This window comes from Protopterus annectens, chromosome 17.part0 (assembly GCF_019279795.1).
Source record: "Protopterus annectens isolate FY-2018-M chromosome 17.part0, PAN1.0, whole genome shotgun sequence".
Classification (NCBI taxonomy): Eukaryota; Metazoa; Chordata; order Ceratodontiformes; family Protopteridae; genus Protopterus; species Protopterus annectens.
This window is the reverse complement of record NC_056751.1, coordinates 15,561,478-15,584,555: the sequence shown is the minus strand read 5'-3', so window position 1 is coordinate 15,584,555 and position 23,078 is coordinate 15,561,478. Positions and strand designations below refer to the sequence as shown.

Genomic DNA, 23,078 nt, shown 5'->3' with positions numbered 1-23,078 from the left:
GCAGACAGATTTAAGATTCTGAGTTGACTGTGCAGAATCTGATTGTTTTGTTGAGTCAGAAGATGAGGAATTTGAGGTAAAGGCCAGGCTGGGCCTTGAGACAAGCTCTTTAGGATTGGGTGCACGTGCTGGCGTGGCCAGTCTGGGGCAATCAGAATCATTTTTGGCTTCTCTCATCTGACTTTTAGGAGTACCGTGGGAAGAAGAGGCAGTGGAGGAAAGGCATAAACTGTCAGTGTTTTCCAGCTGAATGATAGAGCATTCACTTTCCATGCTTGTGAGTGATAAGTTCTTGTGCAGAATCTCTGTAGTTGGCAGTTGTGAGGGGAGGCAAAAAGATCTATCTCTGGGCATCCCCATTTCCTTGTTATCATGCTGAAGACCTGTGGATTTAGTTTCCATTCATGAGGATCCATGAGATTTCTGCTTAGTTCGTCTGCCAGATTATTTTTCTTTCCTAGCAGGAATTGTGCCTGCAGATGTACTTGATAGGTCAGTGCTGTGTTCCACAAAGTCATGGCTTGCCTGCATAGGGGGTAGGAATGTGTGCCCCCCCCCCTTGCTTATGTACCACATAACTGTGATACTGTTCGTCTTTAGTAATAGTTGTCCTGGATGTAGTATATCCTTGAAGGCTGTCAGGGCATGCTGTACAGCTAGCATCTCTTTTTGATTGATGTGAAGATGCATTTGTTCCTTGGGCCACGTGCCCTGAATACATTTTCCTGCCATGTGTGCCCCCCAGGCATAATCCAATTATTGTCTGCCTGGCTGTGGGTAAGGTGAACGGCTGTCCCTTGTTGTGGTGACAGGCCAAGGCCCACCATCGAAATTCCTGTTGCAGGCAGGGAATAAGAGTTACTATTGTTTCCAGGCTGTGGCAATGTTGAGTCCAAACACTTTTTAGATACCACTGTAGTTTCCTCATATTCAGTCTTGCATATGGAATTAGTAGAATGCAGGATGCCATGAAGCCCAGAGCATGCAGAATTTTTCTTGCAGGGAGCTGGGTCTTTGTTGCCATCATTTGAAAGTAATGAGTCAGTTGCCTTTGCTTATCTGGCGTGAGATAAGCCATCTGGGCAGTTGTATTTAGGCTTGCACCCAGGAATATTATCTCTTGAGAGGGCACTAGTTTTGACTTATTTTCGTTTACTGTGTACCCTAGGCAAATTAGTAATCTTTTTACAAACGCCAGATGCTTTAGTAGAATGTCCTTGCTCTATGCTTGAATAAGGTAGTCGTCCAAGTAGGGATATATTTGAATTCCTTTTTGTCCGCAAAATGCAATTACTGGTGCCAGGCATTTTGTGAAGACCCTGGGTGCAGTAGATAAGCCAAAGAGCAGTGCAGAGAATTGGTAATGCACTGTGCCAGCTATGAATCTGAGGTATCTTCTGCAAGATTGTCTGATTGGGACATGTAGGTATGCCTCCTTGAGGTCCAAAGTAACTAGCCAAGCCTTCTTGCCCAACATGTGTAGAAGTTGCTGCAGTGTTAACATTTAGAATTTCGGAACATCCAGGAAAGTATTTAGGAATGACAGGTCCAGTATTGGTCTCCAGGCTTTGTCCTTTCTGGGTACCAGGAAAAGTCTTGAGTAAAATCCTTGTCCCTGTTGTTGCTGTGGTACTCTTTGAATAGCTCTCATGTCCATGAGAGCAGAAATTTGTTTTTGTGCCTCTGCCCATTGGTTTTGTGGCAGGTTTGGCATACCTTTTGATTTTGGAAGGGTGTGAAAGTGGAACCTGTAACCCTGAGGAACAATATTCAGTACCCATTTGTCCTGAGTGATCATGTACCAATTTTGTGAGAAATGTGCTAGCTTTCCCCCTATGGGTGCTGCCAAAAGGTAAGTGCTTGGCATTTGTAGAGGGAAGTCATTGGGACTGTTTCCTATAAGGTTGTGATTTGTCTTCTCCTCCTTTGGGGGCGGAAGCACCCCATTGTTTAGGTCTGTATGAGCCTTGGGGCAGAGATCTGCCTCTTGGGCGTCTGTATCTGCCTCTTTGTGGCCTGACACCGGAAAGGACCAATTTTTAGAAGGCCAGTTTCTGCTAAATCTAGGTGGCTGAACCTGTAAGAAATCCTTTACTGTCTGCATTGATTTTGCTTTATCCTCCATTTTCTTTAACACCTCTTCTGCCTTAACACCAAACAAAGTATCATACTGTAGTGGAGCATCCAATAATTTTACTTTAACATGATCAGGTAAACTTTGTTCTTTTAACCAAGCATGCCTTCGAATGACAGAGCCTGTAACAGCGGCTCTGCAAGAAGTCTCTAATGAATCAAAACCACATTGCAGAGTATGCTTTCCCACTTGTTCAGCTGCATGCAATAAATCCTGCATTTCCTTATTGTCAGTACATTCTGAGTTTGTAAGCATTTTCTGTTTTAACAAAGACATTAGATACTGTTGCTATTTAAGCATGTGAAACTGGCAGTTTAAAGCCCTTACAGCTAAAGTAGCAGAAGTGTGAACTTTTTACCCCATCTATCCAGAGCTCTGGAATCCCTATCAGAGGGGGCAGGATTTTTTGCAGTGGAAGCCTTAACCCCTTTGGGAACCTGAGAAATTGTTTCTGGGTCAGCAGCAGGGTTTTTATAAAGAAATTTATGAGAGTCTGGGACCCTGTAGTACCTGTCTGGCGTGACTGGTGCAGGGGGTAAAGAATCAGGAGACAAACTGGATTCAGAGAAAACATCAACAATATCAAGCGCAGGGGGATAGCCAGGGGTCTGTGCTGAAGCAATAAAAGGAAGTCTCTGAGCCTTTTCTTGGATTCTGAATAATCCTGGCTCTCCCAATGGAAATGCTCCCTCATGGTGTGCAAGGTTTCCCCAAAAGAGTAATCCTCCGGCAGAGAGGCTGAAGGTATAGATTCTTCTCCATCAGAGTCCTCATAGGGAGGGAGGGAGAGAATATCCCTGGATCCAAAGAGGAATCAGAGGAAATAGAAACCTGGTCAGAGGAGTCATAGTCAGCGTCTTCCCTAGGCCTTTTATCAGGAGGGGAATGGGAACCCCTGATCAAAGTAATTAGGTCCTCGGCCATTTTAAGCATCTGTTTCTTTGGCATGGATGACTGTCCAGGAGAATGCTGTACTTGATTCCTTGTCTTTAATGGTGTTTTTGACTTTGCCTTGGCTGCTGTAGTGGACTTATTAGTAAGTTGTGAAGGTCTGAAAACACCCTCAGAAGCCGATGCCTGCTCAGCGGCTCCGGACCCATCTGAGGGAATAGTTTCCGCAGGCCCAATACCTTGAGTTTCCAGAGGCCTAGGTTGGCCTGTGGCTCTGAGGTAGCAGGTGTCAGGGGCTGCGAAAGCGCCTCACTGAGAACTGGCGACTGGCCTAGAAGAGGCTTCGTCGTCGGTTTTGGACCTTGGATGCCTGTCCTTTTTTTTGTCTTTGCGTTTTTTATGAATTCCGGTCGTCGGTTGTTCCAATGGCATTATGTAGTTAAATCTTCGGTCAAAGTAATGTAAAGCAAAATCAAACCGACTCTTAATAGTGCGTTGGTTGAATCTAGCACAAAACCGACAACTAGCAACGTCGTGGTCAGGGCCTAGGCAAGGAATACAGTAAGAATGAAAATCCTTATGAAATATTTGCTTCCCACAAGAAATAACAAATGATACCTTTTACTGACATTGGTCTGGAGCAAAAAAAAGTTTCCCCAACAGGGTACTAAGCTTTACTGAAGACTTCAGTTCTGAAATTTGATTTAGAAAATCTCAGAAGTCGGCCAACCGTCACTTGCAAACTGCTTTTGCTTTGGGCACCGCACGGCAAGAAAGACCGAAGAAAATGGCATCGACTGCATATTTTATACCCCTGGCGTGCTGATGTCAGGGAAGAGGCGACAGCAACCGACGCCGGACCTAGACTTTGGAATTCTGGCCGACTGCGGGTAGCCTGCCAGCAGGATAACCCAAGTGTAATGACTGCAACAGTGAAACACGATGAACATCCACCTTTACCATTTCTTCTCTTAATAACCATTATTAAACCAGAATCGCACACCAAGCTCCTTGGCACTATAACTGATGACCAGCTAAAATTCAACATCCATATTCAACAGTACATTAAAAAAAAAACAAACACACCAGAAAATGGGTTTTCTCTTTAGGCATAAGAAATTCCTTGCCTCTGAATCCCAACCCACACTAGCTCAAGCCTTCCTCCTTCCATGCCTTCTCTATGCCTCTCCAATCTTCACTCATCTTCAATTGTCCCTACTAACCAAACTCAAACAAACCTACAACGATATAGCCAGATTTGCCAGTAACTAACATTACAAATCACATCATTGCCTTGCCTTAAAATAACTTAAATGGCTTGAACTCCCCCATCTCCTGCTTCTCTCCCAGCTGAAACTCACTCACAAACTATTAAATAAACCCTTAGCCTGTCCCTCTCTCTCATCCCTTGTATCCCCCTATTTACCGGTTTGATCTCTTCATAGCTCCGACCAGAACCTTCTTGATATATATAAACCTAAAAAAATACTGGCAAACTCCTATACAAAAACTCAGTGCCCCAATCTTGGAACAAACTTCACCCAAATATCCACATTATTACTGATGCCAACTACCTCAAAATGGAACTCAAAAGATACTATGGACTCAAGACTCTGCCCCTGCCTAGATCCTACTTAACTACTCTCTTCTCACTCGATAAAGCTTCTCTCCTACACTTTAGGATAGGACTGTTTCACTGTCTCTTCATAATGGAATAAGCAAACTCCCATACTTATCTTTTAACATATTTCCCACAATACATTGCCTTGTGTCACTTCTCACTGTTTTGTAAATGATTACTAGTTACTGCTCAGCTGTTTTAAGGAAACACATTTCACTCTGCTTTTGCACACGTGCTTTATCTTTTGGCTTGTATATAACTCATGTTTATTGCATATGTTAACTTTTGTGTATCTTGTATATGTAATGCTTTAATCTGTAAGTTTTTTGTATCTTGTATATGTAATGCTTTAATCTATATGTTTGGAGCTGTTCTCCTCCAGTCTCCACTGAAAACGGGCCACAGGTTCAGATGGACTACCCAGTTAAATGACAAATAAATGAATATTAAATAAATATATAATTCTTTACCTTTTCGGAATTTGGTCTTCATCTTTGGCATGTCATCTTGTGTTTTAGTACTCTCTTGTGCAGGAGGAACCATGTAGCATATGACATCCAACACCTTCTCACAGGCTAACTATAAACAGAGCAGATGTGCAATAAAAATGGAATCTGGGCTTTAAAAAAAATGTTGGCATATAACAGATTTAAAGCAAATCCCTTAACTGTGACCACTCTTTAGCCTTTATTTTGCATTTGTAATTATCACAAATATACTGGCTACACAGTGGCATAATCTGGTAGCTATGCAACGCTTATAATAAAAGGTTAATCAGAATTTACTATATAAAATGGCAAGTAACCCATATGATTTTAGTGAAATGACACTATTAGTAACACACAAATTGGAAAATCAAGTTAAGTAGATCAACATCCTGAACTACAGTGTGGAGACTGTAATGTAGGGAAGGCAAATGAAAAAATGTGACTGGTCAAAACTCAATAGGATTCGGTGGACTATTCCAAAATAATTTATATAATAAAATACCGAACCCAAAACCCTGCTTAATTTTCAAATAAAAGATTATGGCATGTGTATGCCAAACAACAACAACAACAGAAGCACATCTGTGTCTGAGAAACTCATGTTTGTCTTGAGATGGAGTCCTCAAGTTATATGTACGAAAAGTTGAATTATTACTGACAGAAGACTTCTAACACAACTGCATTCAAATTCAAGACCTAGGAAAGACACTGCAGCAAACTGTAGCTGGTGGTCTTTATTTATTTATTTTTTTACAGGCAGGGTTACAACTCACATTACATGCCAAACAAAGGCAATAATAACATGTCTAAGCTGATGTCAGACTGAACAAGAACAGTGGAACATCTATCTGCCTGTGTGTTTTGTACTGCCTGTACATTTACTGCCAGCAGTCCTGACTACTTACACTGAAGAAGTGGAAGGATAGATTTAATTCCAGTAAGTGTAGCACGTTTAGTGTTCTGTCTATCTTGTCTTCTATTTAACATGGAAAGGCAACAAGAAAAATGCACGCAAGGGTAAAGGAGCTCATGTATGCTATTAAGACAAAGCCTGATTATAAAGCATTATATTTGTCTGGTAGTTACAGCAGAGGATTATGGGTCTAAATGTTAATTAGCTGCTTCTTGTACTCCTTGTGGGGGAATACCAATAGCTGAGATGGCAGAGTGAGAGGGAGAGAAATAAATCTTTTTTGGTTTGCTGGCTGGTGGTTTTTGACTTTCTTGCAAGGTGGCCTGGAACAGAACTGTGAGTTGTCATTTTAGACAGTAGGCAAGCAGCTGTATTTTGAGGGTTCCCCACCGCTGGACTATTTGTAAGAAAATCACTGGGTGTAGCACTTGAGGGTCTATTCTAAATCTGCTCAGAGTCTGCTACTGTGCTGTACTCAGATGGAATACAGGTAGCCTGTAGGGTTAAAGTTGTGCTGAACTGTGATGTCTCAGGAAATCTTGGCTAGTCTGCAAGGGGTGTATGAGCTTCTTCCTCCCAGTTTATGTACCATATCATTGTGTTGTCTGTAACCACTAAAAGAGCTCCTGGAGAACAAGACGGGTTTAGGACTTTAACAGCATTTATCATGGCCATGATTTATTTTAGATTTATTTGTTTATATTTGTGCTATGGTTCCCAAATTCCCTACACCTTGCCACCCTAAGAAACAGCTCCCAAGCAAAGTCTGACACATCTGTGTTCACCGAATGAGAAAAGATGGGATGTGGGAAAATAATTCCTGGGTCGAACAGGACTTGAATGTCTCATCAAATGAGTTCACTCCTTAAAAAGTTGAGGACAGGAACAGGAAAAGACAGAGGATGAGTGTTGGGCCCAGAGTGATTTCAGGACCCACTGCATCTTTCTTATGTGAAGTCTGGCAAATGGAATGACAAGGAGAGAAAAGGTCACAATTTCCAGAAATTTTCTTGCAATGGACATTGTCTGTTGAGAAAGAATGAGACAGTGATGATGGTAAGAGAGCATTTTTCTTGATGAAAAGCTGTCAGAGAAGTGTCCAGAAGGTATCCCACAAAAACTAGGAGAGACCAAGGATGACTTTTTTTTTTAATTCAGAATGAAACTTAGCTTTGTTAAGAAGATTCACAGATAACTGCAATACTGCCAGAGTGTCTTGGCTGGTACATGCTGACATCAGGGAATCATCTAGGAAAGGATATATGTGTAGGCTATACATTCTGCTAAAAAAAAAAAAAAAAAAAATGCAATCTCTGGAGCAAAGCATCTGGTGGAAACTAATGGCAGACAGAAGGAAGGGCAAATAAACTGCAAATATAATCCCAAGGGAAAGAAGCTTAAAAATTTATGTTTTTTTTTGTTAATGAGAATATGTAGACAAGCATCTTATGTGCTCAGGGTGACTAGGAATGCATTAGAGTACAGGAGAAGAAAGACTTTGCAAGGTCAATATTTAGAATTTTTGGACATGCAGAAATGTGTTCAGTTTGGAACAGTCTAGAATGGGTCTCCAATTCTCTTCCTTTCTTCCTGGGAGCTCGGAAAAGTGCATTATAAAAGCCTTTTTGCCACTGATGTGACAGGACTGTCTCCAGTTCCCTGAAGAAGTTATTCTGAAATGATCCGAGTCAGAAGATGAAACTGATCTTTTGGAGGCTTAGGAATTCTAGATGGAATGGAGGGGTTGCCCACTGAAGTCTATAAAATGCTTAGCACCCAGGAATCAGAGGTTGTTAACTGCCATGTAGGAAGGCATAGGAAAGAGTCCCTGAAATTTTCAAAAGGATGCCATAGTGGGGAGGGGAAACAGGAGATAGAAGGCTGGGATAGTCCTAGGTATTTCTTTTTGAACGTGAATCCTTGGGACCCTTGTACTTCCTTTTCAATACCATTTTACCATTTCTTTTTGAACTGTAGACTGGTAGATTTTTGCTTAACTGACTTAAAAGACTTTCAAAAAATGGCCCTGGATTTGAAATGTTCTCTGTCTGATATTTTGTACCTCTATTTATCATGTGCATGATGCGGAGCTTTTCTCCCCGGGCATCCGCTGAAAAAGGACCTGCGCCCAATCGGAATTTCCCGGTAAACAAATGTAAATAAATAAAACAAATAAATATTTTGATATTTAGGGTTAGATGATGAGAATCGTTGCTTAACCACCTGCATTAATATCTCTCTCTCTCTCTCTCACACATTTTTTTTTTTGAAAATCTCAGCAAAAGAGACTTTCAGAAAGCACATGACCAGGTCCCACAAAAGCTAATTTGGACCGTCTTACAGTGGGAAACACTGGCAGAGTTAGTGCAAGCTATGTACAAGGACCAAATGACTCAAGTAAGAGAAGTGTTTGGTCTCACAGAGGGGGTTCCCTGTGGGACTGGGTGTGCATCAGGGTTCAGCTCTGGGCCCACTACTGTTCATACTGGTGATAGACTACATTAGCAAAACGTTTGGAGGGGACAGTAACAGAGTTGCTGTATGTTGACAATGTGGCATTACAGCCTGACTTTGAGCAAAAACCTCAGCAAAGGCTAGGGGAATGGAATGCAAAAAGTACAGTTGTGTATACAAAAAACATAGTACAGTTGTGTACACTTACCATAAATGTAGATGTTCGAGTGTCTTCACTGTTGCAGTCATCACATTTGGGTTATCCCTGCTGGGGTAGCCCTCGACCAGCCTGAATACCAGAGACTTAGTATTTCTGTGTCAGTTGCTGTCACTTGATGACTGACGTCAGGTCGCCAGTGGTATAAAGGAAGGCAGCCAGCACCATTACATCACTTTTTCTTGCCCTAAGCGGTCAAGAGCCCCAAAAGTAGGAGGCCAGGCTCTGGTGGTAGGACCCTACCAGTGGAAAAAAATTACCAATGTGTCCCTTGTAAGGAAAGGAAAGGAAAACAACACGGAAAAAAGATAACAAAAAGGAAAAGGGGGAAGGAGGGAGGGAAACCAGGACTGCAACAGTGAATACACTCGAACATCTACATTTATGGCAAGTGTACACAACTCTACTACGTTCTTCGTGTTTCACTGTTGCAGTCATCACATTTGGGTAGATTCCCAAAGCTGAGGAAATGGGTGGATGCAGTCAAGGAAGCTAGGGGCTGGCTAGGCTGCTGAGGGAAAACCTGCCCTATATTTAGAAAAGAGAGGTAGGCAGTAATGTTTGGTAAAGGTGTGAACAGATGTCCAGCTGGAAGCCTCCAGGATGTCCCTGGTGGGGACTCCTCTGAGGAATGGTGCAGAGGTGGACACTGCTCTGGTGGAGTGGGTCCTGACCCCCTTGGGGGGAGGCTTGCCATGCTGTTTGTAGCAGAAATGGATGCAGTGTGCTATCCATTTGGAAATGGTATGTTTGGAGATGGCTTTGCCCTCTGCCCCTGAAGCAAAGCTAACCAGCAGTTGATCAGATTTTCTGAAGGGTTTAGACCTGTCCAGATAGTATCTGAGCTGTCTGTGCACATCTAGAGAGTGCAGAATCCTTTACCCTTTGTTTTGAGGATTAGGAAAGAAGGTGGGCAAATGGATGGATTGGTTGAGAGCCACACTGGATACCACCTTGGGCATGAAGGCTGGATTAGTTCTGAGGGATACCCTGTCTGCATGGAAGATGATGAAGGGTTCCACTGCCATGAGTGCTTGCTGCTCAGACACTCTTCTGGCTGAAGTGATCGCCAGGAGGAAGGCTGTCTTCCAGGAGAGACGTTTTAGCTCTGCAGAAGAAGCTGGTTCGAATGGAGGCAGGGTGAGCTTTTCCAAGACAAAGTTAAGGTCCCAAGCCAGTGTTGGTGCCTTTATGGGGGGGGCTCAAGTTGTTAACCCCTCTGAGGAACTGCTTGATCAGAGGCTGTGAAAAAAGAGGCTGTTCAGTGGGAAAATGAGTGGAAATAGCAGAGGCATGAATTTTTATAGAGGAGAAAGAGAGACCACTGTGTAGTAGGTCAGCTAGATAATCCAGGATGAGAGGGATGGAGGGCTGTGCTGTATTGGCCCCCTTAGCCTGGATCTAGGTGCAGAAACTTTTCCATTTAGATGCATAAGACTTTCTGGTGCTAGGGCATATGGCCTCTCGGATAACATCCAGAACCTATTTACTGAGGAGGGCAGATTTGTCAGGTTATAAGCCAAGCTGCCAAATTGAGTATCTGCAATTTAGGGTGCAGGAATTCCCCTACCCTCTGGGTTAGGAGGTTGGGAAACTGAGGAAAATTCCATGGGGGAAGTGGAGACAGGCTAAACAGCAAGGGGTACCAGTGCTGTCTGGGCCAGTCTGGAGCTATGAGAATGGTCTTTGGTTTTTCCTCCCTTATTTTGATCAGTACCCTGGGAATGAGAGGTAGGGGAGGAAAGGCATAGACCAAGAGGTTTACCCAGGGGAAGGACAGGGCATCTACTTAACATGCCATGCAGTGATGCTCCCTGGTGTAGAATCTGCTGAGCTGATGGTTGGTGTGGGAGGCAAAGAGGTCGACCTCCGGAGTTCCCCATTTCTGAGTTATTAGTAAAAAGGCGTTTCTGTTGAGCTGCCACTCTTGGGGGCCCAACAGTTTTCTGCTTAATTGGTTTGCCAGGGAGTTGAGAGAGCCTGGCAGGTATTGTGCTAACAGGTGTAGATGGATGGAAAAGGCTGTGAACCAAAGGGTCATGGCCTGCCTGCACAAAGGGTAGGAGTGAGTCCCTCCCTGCATGCTGAAGTACCAGATCACTGTGGTATTGTCTGTTTTGATCAGGAGAACCTCTAGAGAGAGAAGGGGTTTGAAAGCTATCAAGGCCTGCTTCACAGCCATCATCTCTTTTAAACTGATGTGCAGCGGGAATTGCTGGGAGTTCCATTGGCCCTGTATGCACCTGCCGTCCAGGTGTGCACCCCAACCATAGTCTGATGTGTCTGTGGTGAGGGTCTGGGTGGTGGGGTGTGGACAGAAGGGCAGTCGCTTGTTGTGGGAGCAGGCTGTTGCCCACCAAAGAAATTCCTCTCTCAAGCAAGGAATAATAAGTAAAAGAGTTTCCAGATCTTGAGAGTGTTGACACCAAAGGCTCTTTAGGTACCACTGAAGTTTCCTCATAGGCAGTCTGGCATACGGAATGAGTATGCAAGATGCCGTGAACCCCAGGGCTTGCAGGGTTTTCCTTGCAGAAAGCTGGGGCCTGGTGCCCAGTTGAGAGAAGTAAGCTGATAAGAAACTTTGTTTCTCTGGTGTTAGGCATGCCACCTGGGATGCAGTGTCCAGACCTGCTTCCAGGAAGATTATCCTTTTGGTGGGTACCCGTTTGGATTTCTTTTCGTTGATTGTGCACTCTAAGGAGGTTAGTAGGTCCTTTACAAAGGCCAGGTCTTTGAGCAGCTTTTCCCGGCTGTCTGCCTGAATAAGGCAGTCGTCTAAGTAGGGGTAAATTTGAATATTTCTTTGTCTGCAAAAGGGAATGGCTGGATCCAGGCATTTTGTGAAAACTCTGGGAGCAGTAGATAAGCCAAAGGGAAGTGCAGAGAACTGAAAGTGTTGAGATCCTGCCCTGAAGCGAAGACATTTCCTGCAGGACTCCCTGATGGGGATGTGGAGGTAGGCCTCTTTTAGGTCCAGGGTGACTAGCCCAGTGCCCTTGGTCAGCATGGGTAGCAGCTGCTGGAGGGTGAGCATTTTGAATTTTGGGATCACCAGGAAGGTGTTTAGAATGGATATATCGAGGATGGGTCGCCAGGTACCCTCTTTTCTGGGTACCAGAAAAAGTCTGGAGTAGAAGCCTTAGCCTATCTGCAATGCAGTAACGTGTTTTACTGCTCCCAAGGAGAGCAGGGTATGGATTTGCTTTTGAGCCTCTGCCCACTGATTTGGTGGTAGATCTGGGAACCCTTTTGGGGCTGGAAGGGTGTGGAAGGAGAATTTGTACCCCTGAGACACAATGTTCAGAACCCACAGGTCCTTGGTAATGGTGGCCCAGGTGCTTGAGTGAAATGAGAGTTTTCCTCCTAGGGGTATGTGATGGTGGGCAGAGGCGAGGTAGGGAGGGGGTGTGAGTCATTGTGAGTTTTTACCACAAGGGGGTTGGCTTAGAACTCCATAGTTTTGAAGTGGAAGCAGTCCACTGCTTAGATCTCTGCAACCCATGGGACTGCTGTCTTGGAGGTATGTTTCCACGGGGCCTAGGCTGGCCCTGTTTGCTATGTGCAGGAAAGGACCAGTGCTTTGAAGGAAAATGTCTGCTGAAGCTAGGGGCTGTACTTGTAAGAAATCTTTAACAGCCTGCATAGATTTAGCTTTTTCTTCCATCACCTCTTCCTCTTTACTACCAAATAAGTTATCTTTGTGCAAGGGTGCATCCAACAATTTTGATTTGACATGATCTGGCAGGGGTTGTTCCTTATACCATGCATGTCTTCTAATGACAGATCCAATGGCTGCTGCCCTGCAAGAAGCTTCTAGGGCATCAAAACCGCAGTGCAAAGTGTGTATAGTTACTTGATCAGCAGAGTGCACTAATTCCTGTAAATGTTTAGATTCTGCCCATGCAGGAAAGGAGGAAATTTTTTGTTTAAGGAGTTACAAGGTATGTTGCTGATATTTATCATATGGAACTGACAACTTAGTGCCCTGATAGCAAGAGTAGTTGAGGTGTATACTTTTTTTACCCCATCTGTCCAGTGCTCTGGATTCCCTGTCTGAGGGGATGGGATTCTTAGATGAAGTAGCTTTAGCCTCTTTTGGGCCTTGAGTAATGACTTCAGGGTCCGCTGTTGGGTTTTTAAAGAGATTTTGTGAGAGTCAGGGACTCTATAGTACCTGTCTGGCTGTCTGGGAGCAGGAGAGAGGGGGTCTGGAGTCAAGCTGGATTCAAGGAAGACACCGTCCACCACATCTAGGACTGGGAGGATGGCTAAGGGCCTATGCTGTGGAAGGTCCAAGAACTCTCTGAGTCTCTTCTTAGACTGTGGGTAGTCTTGACTCTCCCATTTGAAATGCTCCCTTAAAGTATGCAGGGTTTCCCCAAAGGAAAAATCCTCTGGGGGAGAGGCTGAAGGAATAGATTCCTCTGCATCAGAATCCTTATATGTAGACAGGGGCTGCATGTCTTCATAGTCAGATGCATCAGATTAATCTGAATCTTGTTCAGACAAAACCTCTGGAGACAGATCTTTTTTTTTTTTTTTTTTTTTTTTGAAAGAGTGGCTTGGCTTCCCCTAATCAGCATGATGAGGTCCTCTGCCATTCTAAGCATTTGTGACTGAGGCAAAGGAGCAGGCGCCAAAGAATGACTGGAAGTTGGTTTCTTGGGGGTGGTTCGACCCCTGGGCCTAATGAACTCAGTTGTTTTAGAAAGAATGGTAGCCCAGAAAGAAGGCATCGGTTTATGTCTGGATTCGGTGTTTCAAAGGACTTTCTCTGAAGCCAGTGCCTGCACAGTGGCTCCGGACCCATCCAAGGTAGAGACGACCACAGGATCCGTAGATGAAGAAGAGTTCTGCGGCATACCAGACTTCGAAAGGGTCTTGGTAGAGGCCTGCGAATGAACTGAATTGGGCATCAGGGGCTGCAAAAGCGCCTCACTGAATTCCGGAGGACTGATGACCAGCTTGGTGGTAGCATCGTCGGAAATGTTTAGTCCTGTGCGGTCTTGTGTCTGTCATTATCTTTACGTTTTTTCGGAAGGTCTGCTGTCAGGTGGCCATATCGGAATTCGAGGACTGTAAAAGGAAATATCTGGCTACAATAAGGGTCCAACGATGAATAGTTCTGGCGTTAAACAAAGCACAGAAGCGACAATGTGGGACGTCGTGGTCTGGGCCTAGACAAGTGACGCAGTAGGAGTGGAAGTCCCGGTGTGGCATTTGCTTTCCACAGGTGAGACAATGATTAACATTTTCGGACATTGGTTAGTGCAAGAAAAAAGAAGCCCCAATAGGGTACTTAGCTTTCGAAGACTTCAACTTCAATTCAGAAATGAAACTCAGGTAGCGGTCGACCGACACTCGTTCAAACTGCTTCTGCTTCAGACTCCACATCAAGAAAGACTGAGGTAATGACGTTGGCTGCCTTCCTTTATACCACTGACGACCTGACGTCAGTCTGCAAGCAACAGCAACCAACGCAGAAATACTTAGTATCTGGTATTCAGGCCGGCCAAGGGCTACCCCAGCAGGGATAAGTCAAATGTGATGACTGCAATGGTGAAACACGAAGAACATCTGAAGGCACATGGGATGAAATTGAACACACATAAGACAGTCGTAATGGCAGCAAATGGGGGAAATCAAAAGAAGCTGAGACAGAAGGGAAAATAGTGGAACAGGTTAACAGCTTCAAGTATCTGGGTGGGGTAGCTGAGGAGAAGGGAAGCCTGAATGAGGAAGTCAAAGCTAGAATCAGATGAGCTGCAGGCAACTGGCATACAAGGTCGGGTGTAGTATATGTGAGAAGAATGCCAAAGAATCTCACAAGTAAGGTGTACAAAACAGTGTCGCAACCAGTACTACTGTATGGTACAGAAACATGGGCAGTAAAGGTAGGGCAGTTGAAAAAGCTAGAGGTGATGAAGATTAAATGCCTGAGAGTGACTGTAAGACAGATGAAGAAATGAAAATATAAGAGCAGAAGCCAAAATAGCTCCAACTGCAGAAAAAGTAAAAGAGAACAGATTACAGTGGTATGGACACATGCAGAAAATCAGAGGTCAATCAGGTGAAGATGATTTGAGACAGACCAGGAAGAAGCAAGAGGAAACAAGGGCATCCAGCAAATGGGTTGAAGGATTATGTGAGAGAGGACCTGTGACAGTCATGTATGAGTGCCAAAGAAGGTAGGGGAGTAGTACTGAATAGAGATGGAGTGAGAGAGTTCACATGACACCCTGACCCCTTGTAGAAAATGGAAAAAAGGGGGCTTGATGATGATTCTTCAAGATTAAGGTATTTCTGTAACTAATGTTTAAAGCAAGTTTTCTGCCTCTTACATAGTGACGCAAATGTTATCACTGGATGTTTTGTGATCCTTCTTGAAAAATATATACATTTTTAATTTTAAGTGAAATTTTTCAAATTTAAGAAGCATCAGTGCAAGAGGTTATGTCAGTTTTCTCCGGGTGCATTAGGGACAGGAATTTGTATTTGGCTCTAGTTCCTCAGACCTCATTTAGTCTTTAATGCTATAACAACAATGACAGTCTCATGCCCACATAAGAAATGTCAATTTCATGAATTTCTCTCTATTGTGAGCCAAAGCACTTCCTTTTTGGAGTTTATTGCCACTACAATCTTGCTTTCCCCATTACATCACTTGGATTTAGAAGTCTGTAACAAAGAGCTAGCAAAGAAAAGTTTATAAACCAAGCTGGAACCCTGCTACAGTAAAATAGCAAAGTTATTAACTAGTCTCTTAAATAAGTCCTACCACTGTATTACCATCAGACAACTCAAATGGCTTGAATTACCCAATTTCATGACTTATACAAAACTAACATTGCCCATAATATTCTTTTATCAGCTCCGTAAGTGTCCATCCATGAAGACCTTCATGCAGTGTTACATACAAATGTCTGTCCTACAGACAGAAAGAAATCCCCCAATTCCTTGTGATGCTCTGTAGTAATCTGTCTCTCCATACCTTAGAACAATACTTCTACTCACAGAAAACTCTAACTTCAACCGCTTTAAAGATACAATTTAGATCATTCCACCTAGAATCTTGGCACTGTCAATGCTCTTTATCTACTTAATGACCCTCTTCTATTTCATCTCCCTATACATCCTTTGTCTCCCAAATGTCAGCTGTGATTTTACATACAAGTACTTATTGTAATTGTTTTCCTCAGACTGATCTTGCTTTGTTTTTCTGATATTACACATTTTAAATTATTTGAACTGATGTGTTTATAGTTTTTACTTTTTGACTTTGACCTTTTCTATTTTACTTTCTGAATCTCCTATATTTGCAATATAAATACTGTTGTATTACTACAATAGAACATTTATAAAATGAAGTTATGTACTTACCATAACGTTCCATGTGAGTTGTTTATCTTGCCTTTATTCTCACTGATGGGTTCGGAGCCAATCCTCGGCTCCGACATGGCCGATTGCAAAGCTCAAGGTTTGCCAGTAGTTCGAGACCAAGCCCCTTATCCCACAATGCACTGCTGGAATTACCTCAGATCTTGTTTGCTGCGAGTACCAGTATATACATATATATATATATATATATATATATATATATATATACACCCTTTTATTTATTTCTACCAAGAACACTTCCCGAAGGAGAAGAAGAAATATTGAATAACCAGGATGGTACTAGCCTCTAAGTCAACAGTCAGCCAGGAGGGGGAAGGAGGGAGGGAAGTGAGAATAAAGGCGAGATAAACAACTCACATGGAACGTTATGGTAAGTACATAACTTCTTTATGTGAAGTTGTTAAATCTCGCCGTTTATTCTCACTGATGGGTAGCGTCCCTAGCACCCTCAATCTTGGGTGGCTCATGGAAGTATGTTCTTCAGTACCGTGGAACCAAAGGAAGACTTGTCCCTTGAAGCCTTATCTACTTTGCAATGCGTGATAAAGGTATGAGGCTTAGACCAAGTGGCTGCAGCGCAAATATTGTCAAGGGGCAATTTAGCTTGAAAAGCAGAAGACGTAGAGACGGCTCTGGTAGAATGAGCCTTAAGTTTGTGTGTTAATGTATGCTCGTATTCTCATAAACAAAGGATATACAATCGGATAACCATTTAGATAAGGTTGTTTTAGCCACTGGATTGCCTTTTATGGCTTCTGAGAAGGATACAAAAAGTTGATCTGATTTTCTAATATCCTTAGTTCTGTCAAGATAAAATCTGAGCTGTCTGTGTACATCAAGTTTGTGCAGCATGTATTCCAATTTGGTAGAGTGGTTGGGAAAAAAAGACTGGCAGCTCAATGACCTGATTGATATCTGATTCAGAACAGACTTTAGGTAAAAATGAGGGGTTTGTTCTGAGAGATACTCTATCAACATGGAAAGTCATGTAAGGTGGTCTGACAGATAATGCTTGAAGGTCTGACACTCTGCGGGCAGAAGTAATGGCCACAAGAAAAATAGTTTTCCAGGATAAATATCTGAGATCACAAGAAGATGCTGGTTCAAAATGGGAAAGAATAATTTGAGACAGCATAAAGTTTAAATTCCAGGGAGAATAGGGAATTTTGATAGGAGGTCTCATGTAAAGAATGCCTTTAAATAAGTCTTAGATAATTTATGGCCCATAAAATTTGAGCCACCAAACCCAAGGTGAAAATTTGAGATGGCAGCTAACTGGACTCGAACTGTAGCAGCTGCTGCCCCTTCCTTAAAAATCTTTGTCAAGAATTCTAAAATAGATGATAGCGGAGCTTGGAAATGGTCAATCTTCTGCGTGTTGGCCCAAATTGAGAACCTTTTCCATTTACTGCCATATAATTTCCTGGTAGATGGCTTGTGAGAAGACAAGAGAATTTGTCTTGTATCTTCTGAAATTGAATGAAGTCTGGCAATTAGGGGAAGTGGATTAGCCAAGCAGTCAGTTTCAGGGACTGCAGTGAAGGATGGAGGTCCCCTGACGGGTGCGTCAGAAGGTCCGGAACTGGGTCCACGATGCATGGATCATCCAATAGATGATGGTGGAGAAACGGGAACCAAATCTGTCGAGGCCAGTAGGGGGCTATGAGAATAACAGTCCTTCCCAGCGATTTTGCTTTCTGTAAAAATCTGGGTATCAATAGGAAGGGTGGAAATGCATAAAGGAGACCCGGGTGCCAATCATGTAAAAGTGCATCTCTCGTGGGATGACCGGGAGGTGGTATTAGGGCAAAGTAGCTTCTGCATTTTGAATTGATGTGGCTGGCAAAGAGGTCGCAGCAAGGCTGGCCCCATTTGTGGAAAATCAACTCCGCAACATATTGTTTGAGAGACCACTCGTGAGGGAGCAATATTGCCTTGCTTAGCAGCTTGTCCGCTATCACGCTGGATTTCCCTGGATGTGCATTGCTAACAGAAAATGCTGGGATGACACAGTCCATTGCCAGACCCTGAGGGCTTCTCGACAAAGGGGGTAAGACTTGGTTCCACCTTGCTTGTTCAAGTACCAGACTACTGACATGTTGTCCGTCTGAATTGCAATAGTTCCTAGAGGGAGAGAGTCCTGAAAGTACTGCAACGCCAGAAGTACTGCTCTCAACTCTAACAGATGTGTTTCTTGATCTGTCCATGTGCCTTGGGCAGTCTTTCCCTGAAAATGCCCCCCCCAACCTATCAGGGAAGCGTTCGTGGTCACAGTGGCTACTGGGGTGGGGGAGAACAAAGGGTCTTCCGATTGTGACATGAAGAGACATCAACCACCACCAAAGGTCTCTCTTGCAAGAATCTGTGATGAGAATCATGTGGTGCATCGGTAGTTTCTGGTACGACCACTGAGCAAAGAGGAGCCATTGAAGAATTCACATATGCATCCTTGCGAGTGGCATAGCCAGGATTGCTGCCGCCATCAAACCTAGTACCTTCAATACCTCTGCTGCTGTAGCTTTGTTCCTTGACATCAGTGAGCTGACGTGTTGGCGGAGAAGTGAGACTCTTTCAATAGGAAGACGTAGAGTGGTAGTTGAGGTATCTAACTCTGCTCCTATAAAAACAGTATGCTGCAATGGCGATAAGGCAGACTTTTCGAAGTTGATAGTAATGCCTAATTGATGGCAGAGTGTCAGAGTGTATTGTGTTACCCGAGTCAATTGATGCCTGGTGGTAGTGGTGAGGAGCCAATCGTCTAGGTATGTTAACACCTGGAATCCTAGACATCTCAGGTGAGCCGTGATCACTGCCATGCATTTGCTGAACACTCTGGGGGCTGCAGTGAGACCAAAGGGTAGGGCTCGAAACTGGTAATGATTGGCTCCCACCCGGAAACTCAGATGATCTCTGGAGCGTCTGTTCATCTTTATGTGATAGTACGCGTCCTTGAGATCTATGGAGCACATCCAATCATCTTTCCCTAGGAAAGGAAGAATGGACTGAAGCGTGACCATTCAGAACTTCTCTTTCTTTATGAACTGGTTGTGTCTGCTGAGGTCCAAGATAGGTCTCCAGTCCCCTGTTTTCTTTGGTACCAAAAAGAATCTTGAGTAAGTTCCGAATCCAACTAGGTCTGCTGGGACTGGTTGGATGACTCTTTTTTCTAGCAATCTGTTGACCTCTATAATTGCTTGTTCCCTGAGATTGGGTGGAACATCTGGGATTCTCTTTACAGGAATGGGAGGGGAAGAGAACGGTATAAAATATCCTCTGGAAATGATACTTTGTACCCATGTATCTGTTATGTTTAGCCAGGCTTCTGGGTACAAAGACAAGCGACCCCCGACTGCCTCCAGAGCCGAAAAGTTGGGCCCCTTTCAGGGGTGCTGGTAGGATTGACTGGAGAACTGACCCCTGTCACCCTGTTGCTGCGGTCACCATCTGCAGCGGGGGCGGCATCTTCCATTATATCCCCCTCCTCTGCCTCTAGAGGGTTTTTTTCCATGTGTGTCCTGAAAGGCTCCCTGTGCTTTTCGGAACCACATTTTCCCTCCCCTAGGGCCCTTGGGGTAGGCGGAGTAGGGATAGAAAAATGGACTCCAACGGCAGATAACGTCTTGCCTTCTTGCTCACACCTGGTTAAAATTTCCTTTACTTTGGGTCCAAACAGTGATGAGCCATCAAATGGGGTGTTAATAAAGGAAGACTTAAAGGGTTCCACAAAGGAACAGAGATGCATCCAGGCTTGTCTTCGAAGAGCAATGCCCGAACTAGTGGCTCTACTCAAACCATCAGCTGCATAGGATATGCATGGACGAGTTTACCACTGAGTTTAGGGTAGCGAGCTGGGCGTTGACCTTCTCAGCCACCCCTGCAGCTACCGTACCCTGGAGAGTATCTCCTAGCTCTTTCTGGAGATCTCTTTGTAGTCTCGTAAAATGGGTTAAGTAGTTCAGTGATCGCAGAGAAAAAGTCGCTGAACTAAACATGCGTTTCCCATATCTATCCATGACCCTAGACTCTCTGTTAGGAGGATGGATAGATGTGGATGTCTCAGACACTTCCTTTTTGGTGGCTGCAGCTAACACCATGGCATCAACAGGCACTCCCTTTGTCAAAAATGACTTGTCCACTGGGGCAGACATGAATTTATTGGGCTTACGAGGAACAGGTTCCATGGCCTCAGATAAATCCCACGCCTTACGAGAGATCAGTTCCATGAGCTCGTCATAAGGCGGAGACACCCAAGAAGTAGAAGGTTGAGACCCAAAAGCCTTCAAGAGCACGGACTCGTCCTCAGTAGGGGGTCTTGGACTGCCAATCGCCCCTCTGACTAAGGATCTCTAGTATCTCTGCAAAGGAGATATCCTCAGAGGGGGAACGAGGGGACCCTTCTGACTCATCCAAGTCCATGTCAGATGTCAAAGACTCCTGTGGGGAGTCTAAGTGCCTCCTCTTGCACAGTCTCTTCCTGGGCACCTTCTCAGTGGGGGGATCTGGGGAGGTCTCAGAAGAGCAGGGGATGCCCTGTGGGGGTACTTGAGGCTCAGGGTCTCTACGCTTGGGGGGACCGGTAGATGAAGAAGCAGACACAGGAGCTTGAGGGGAGAGGGAAGGCTGAACCGATGATGACGCTGTCTTTGGAGACAAAATTCTCCTCATAGCATCGAAGGCACCATGGCTCTGACAAGAAGGAGTGGACGGACTCTAAAGTATCGTCCGATCCTCCCGCACTGAAACCATGGGCTTCGAGCCTGAGGTAGGAACCGAGCTCATCTGAGCCGAAGCCCCGAGAGGAAGAGTCGGCACTGACAAATCAGTTCAACTATCCTCCCCGGACCCGATGGGAGAGCATCGGCTCCTAGAGTCCTTGGTCGGTGCTGAGGACATCTGAGTAGATGGGAGCCGATAACACTGGTGCAGGTATCAGTTCCAATGGTTCGACAATCATCAGTTCAGTATCCTTCAGCTCCGAGAGTCCAGTATGGCTCAGAGGAGGAGTAAACAAATCTGGTTCCATGGTCTTCGACACTGATGAGCTGGTTGGGGCCGACAACAATTTGGCAAGTCCTGGTGCCTGTAAAAGCTTCTGCACTAGCCGATCCATGTCCAAATCTGAAAGACTGACTGAGGACTTAGCTGAATGCACCAAAGGTGCTGACTGGAGCAGAGGAGAAGAGGGAACTTTAGAGACCGGCTCCAATACTGAGAGCTGGCTCCGAATCAAAGGTGCACTCGGTTCCGAGGTCTGTGGAACCGATGACCCTCCCTCTGAAGTTTTCGCCTTTTTTGTCACTTTAGGATCTGTAGATTTTGAGGATTTGGAGGACGTGCTAGTACCCTCATGGCTACTCAACACCTCAGAAAAGGAATGCTGTAATAATCCCCTGTCTATAAACTTCCTCCTTCTCTCCAAGAGGACTCGTGAAGAAAAGGAATGGCAAATGCTGCAAGTGTCTTGGAGGTGTTTATCCCCCAGACAGTAGACACATTGAATGTGTCTGTCAGTGACGAACATTTTCTGCCCACAATCTGGGCATTTTTTGAATCCCAATTTAGGATGGGATTTCTCCTTTTCATCCGACATAGTTAAGTAAAACAAAACAGTAAACTGCAAAAAGTAAGACAGTAAAGTCCTTACTTAACTTGTAAAGACCCGCAAAACAATTAAACCCAATCTGGGCATTTTTTGAATCCAGATTTAGGATGGGATTTCTCCTTTTCATCTGACATAGTTAAGTAAAACAAAACAGTAAACTGCAAAAAGTAAGACAGTAAAGTCCTTACTTAACTTGTAAAGACCCACAAAAAACTAAGCCCAATCCGGGCACTATCTATAACAAATAATTATAGATTACAAATATAGGGCTAAAGAGGCCCACAGAGAAAAACCCTGACTATTAGAAAAGACTTGTTGCGTCTTTCGGCTTTTCCCGGTTAGAGGTCGCCACAGCGGAACTCCGGTCCGCTAATGATTGGTAGTTGATTTTTACATGCCGAGTTACCAGCCCTGACGCACAACCTTCAATGAAGGTACGCCCATTCATGCATGTCTCCACACAGAAGACACTCTAGCCAAGAATCGAACCGGACAGTGTCTTACTGTGAGGCAACAACACTACCGCAGCACCACCACCGTGGGTGACTATTAGAAAAGACTAATAAATGTAAATAGGGCTAAAGGCCCACACAAACCAACTAAGCCAACAGGGCACTAACTATCTAAAACTATAGATTCTATTATCTAATTATCTAATACTAACACACAACTATCTTAGAAAAACATAAAAAGAAAGTTTTTTTTATAAAACTTGCTGTTTTTTCCCACAAATGGTCTGAACTAGCTGGATCACCAAGATCTCTCTTGCCGTGGCAAACTAGATCTGAGGTAATTCCAGCAGTGCATTGTGGGATAAGGGGCTTGGTCTCGAGCTACTGGCAAACCTTGAGCTTTGCTATCAGCTGTGTCAGAGCCGAGGATTGGCTCCGAACCCATCAGTGAGAATAAATGGCAAGATTTAACAACTTCACATGTAATGTTTTTAAAGTTTTATTTCTTTGCTTTTCACATTCACATTCCTATGTACCTGCTGACATGCAAATCATTTTTTTTTGCTTTGTTTATATATCATCTTTCTTTGGAAATTTTCACCACAGGCCTCCAATGAAAAGGGGTTCTGCCAAGTTGGACTTTCCTGGTAAACAAATGCAAATAAATTAAAAAGGATTTTTCAGGAAAGTACACAGTAATGCTTACTTGAATTACTACAGTAAGTGCTTTTTCGCTAAAAGTACATTTGCTGGTAAATTAAGTCTGTTCTGATGCACAGACTTGCTGGATTGAAGCAGTAGCAGTACTGGTATCTACTGTAGGATCTGTACCTCACACATACTAATTCTACTGCTTTACTGAGGGAAGGGAAATTAAGATGGATGGAAGAAGACAACATGGATCTAAC

At 44.0% G+C, this 23,078-nt stretch overlaps 1 protein-coding gene across 2 annotated transcripts in view; it reads right to left on the bottom strand.

Moving 5' to 3' along the window:
* INTS10 (integrator complex subunit 10) overlaps positions 1–23,078 on the bottom strand; it is a 1,128,594-nt gene that overhangs the window by 545,340 nt on the left and 560,176 nt on the right. For both annotated transcript variants that reach the window (XM_044059448.1, XM_044059449.1), the window contains exon 13: positions 5,117–5,225. In XM_044059448.1, the coding sequence (XP_043915383.1) occupies positions 5,117–5,225 (109 nt within the window). The remainder of the gene's footprint in view (positions 1–5,116; positions 5,226–23,078) is intronic.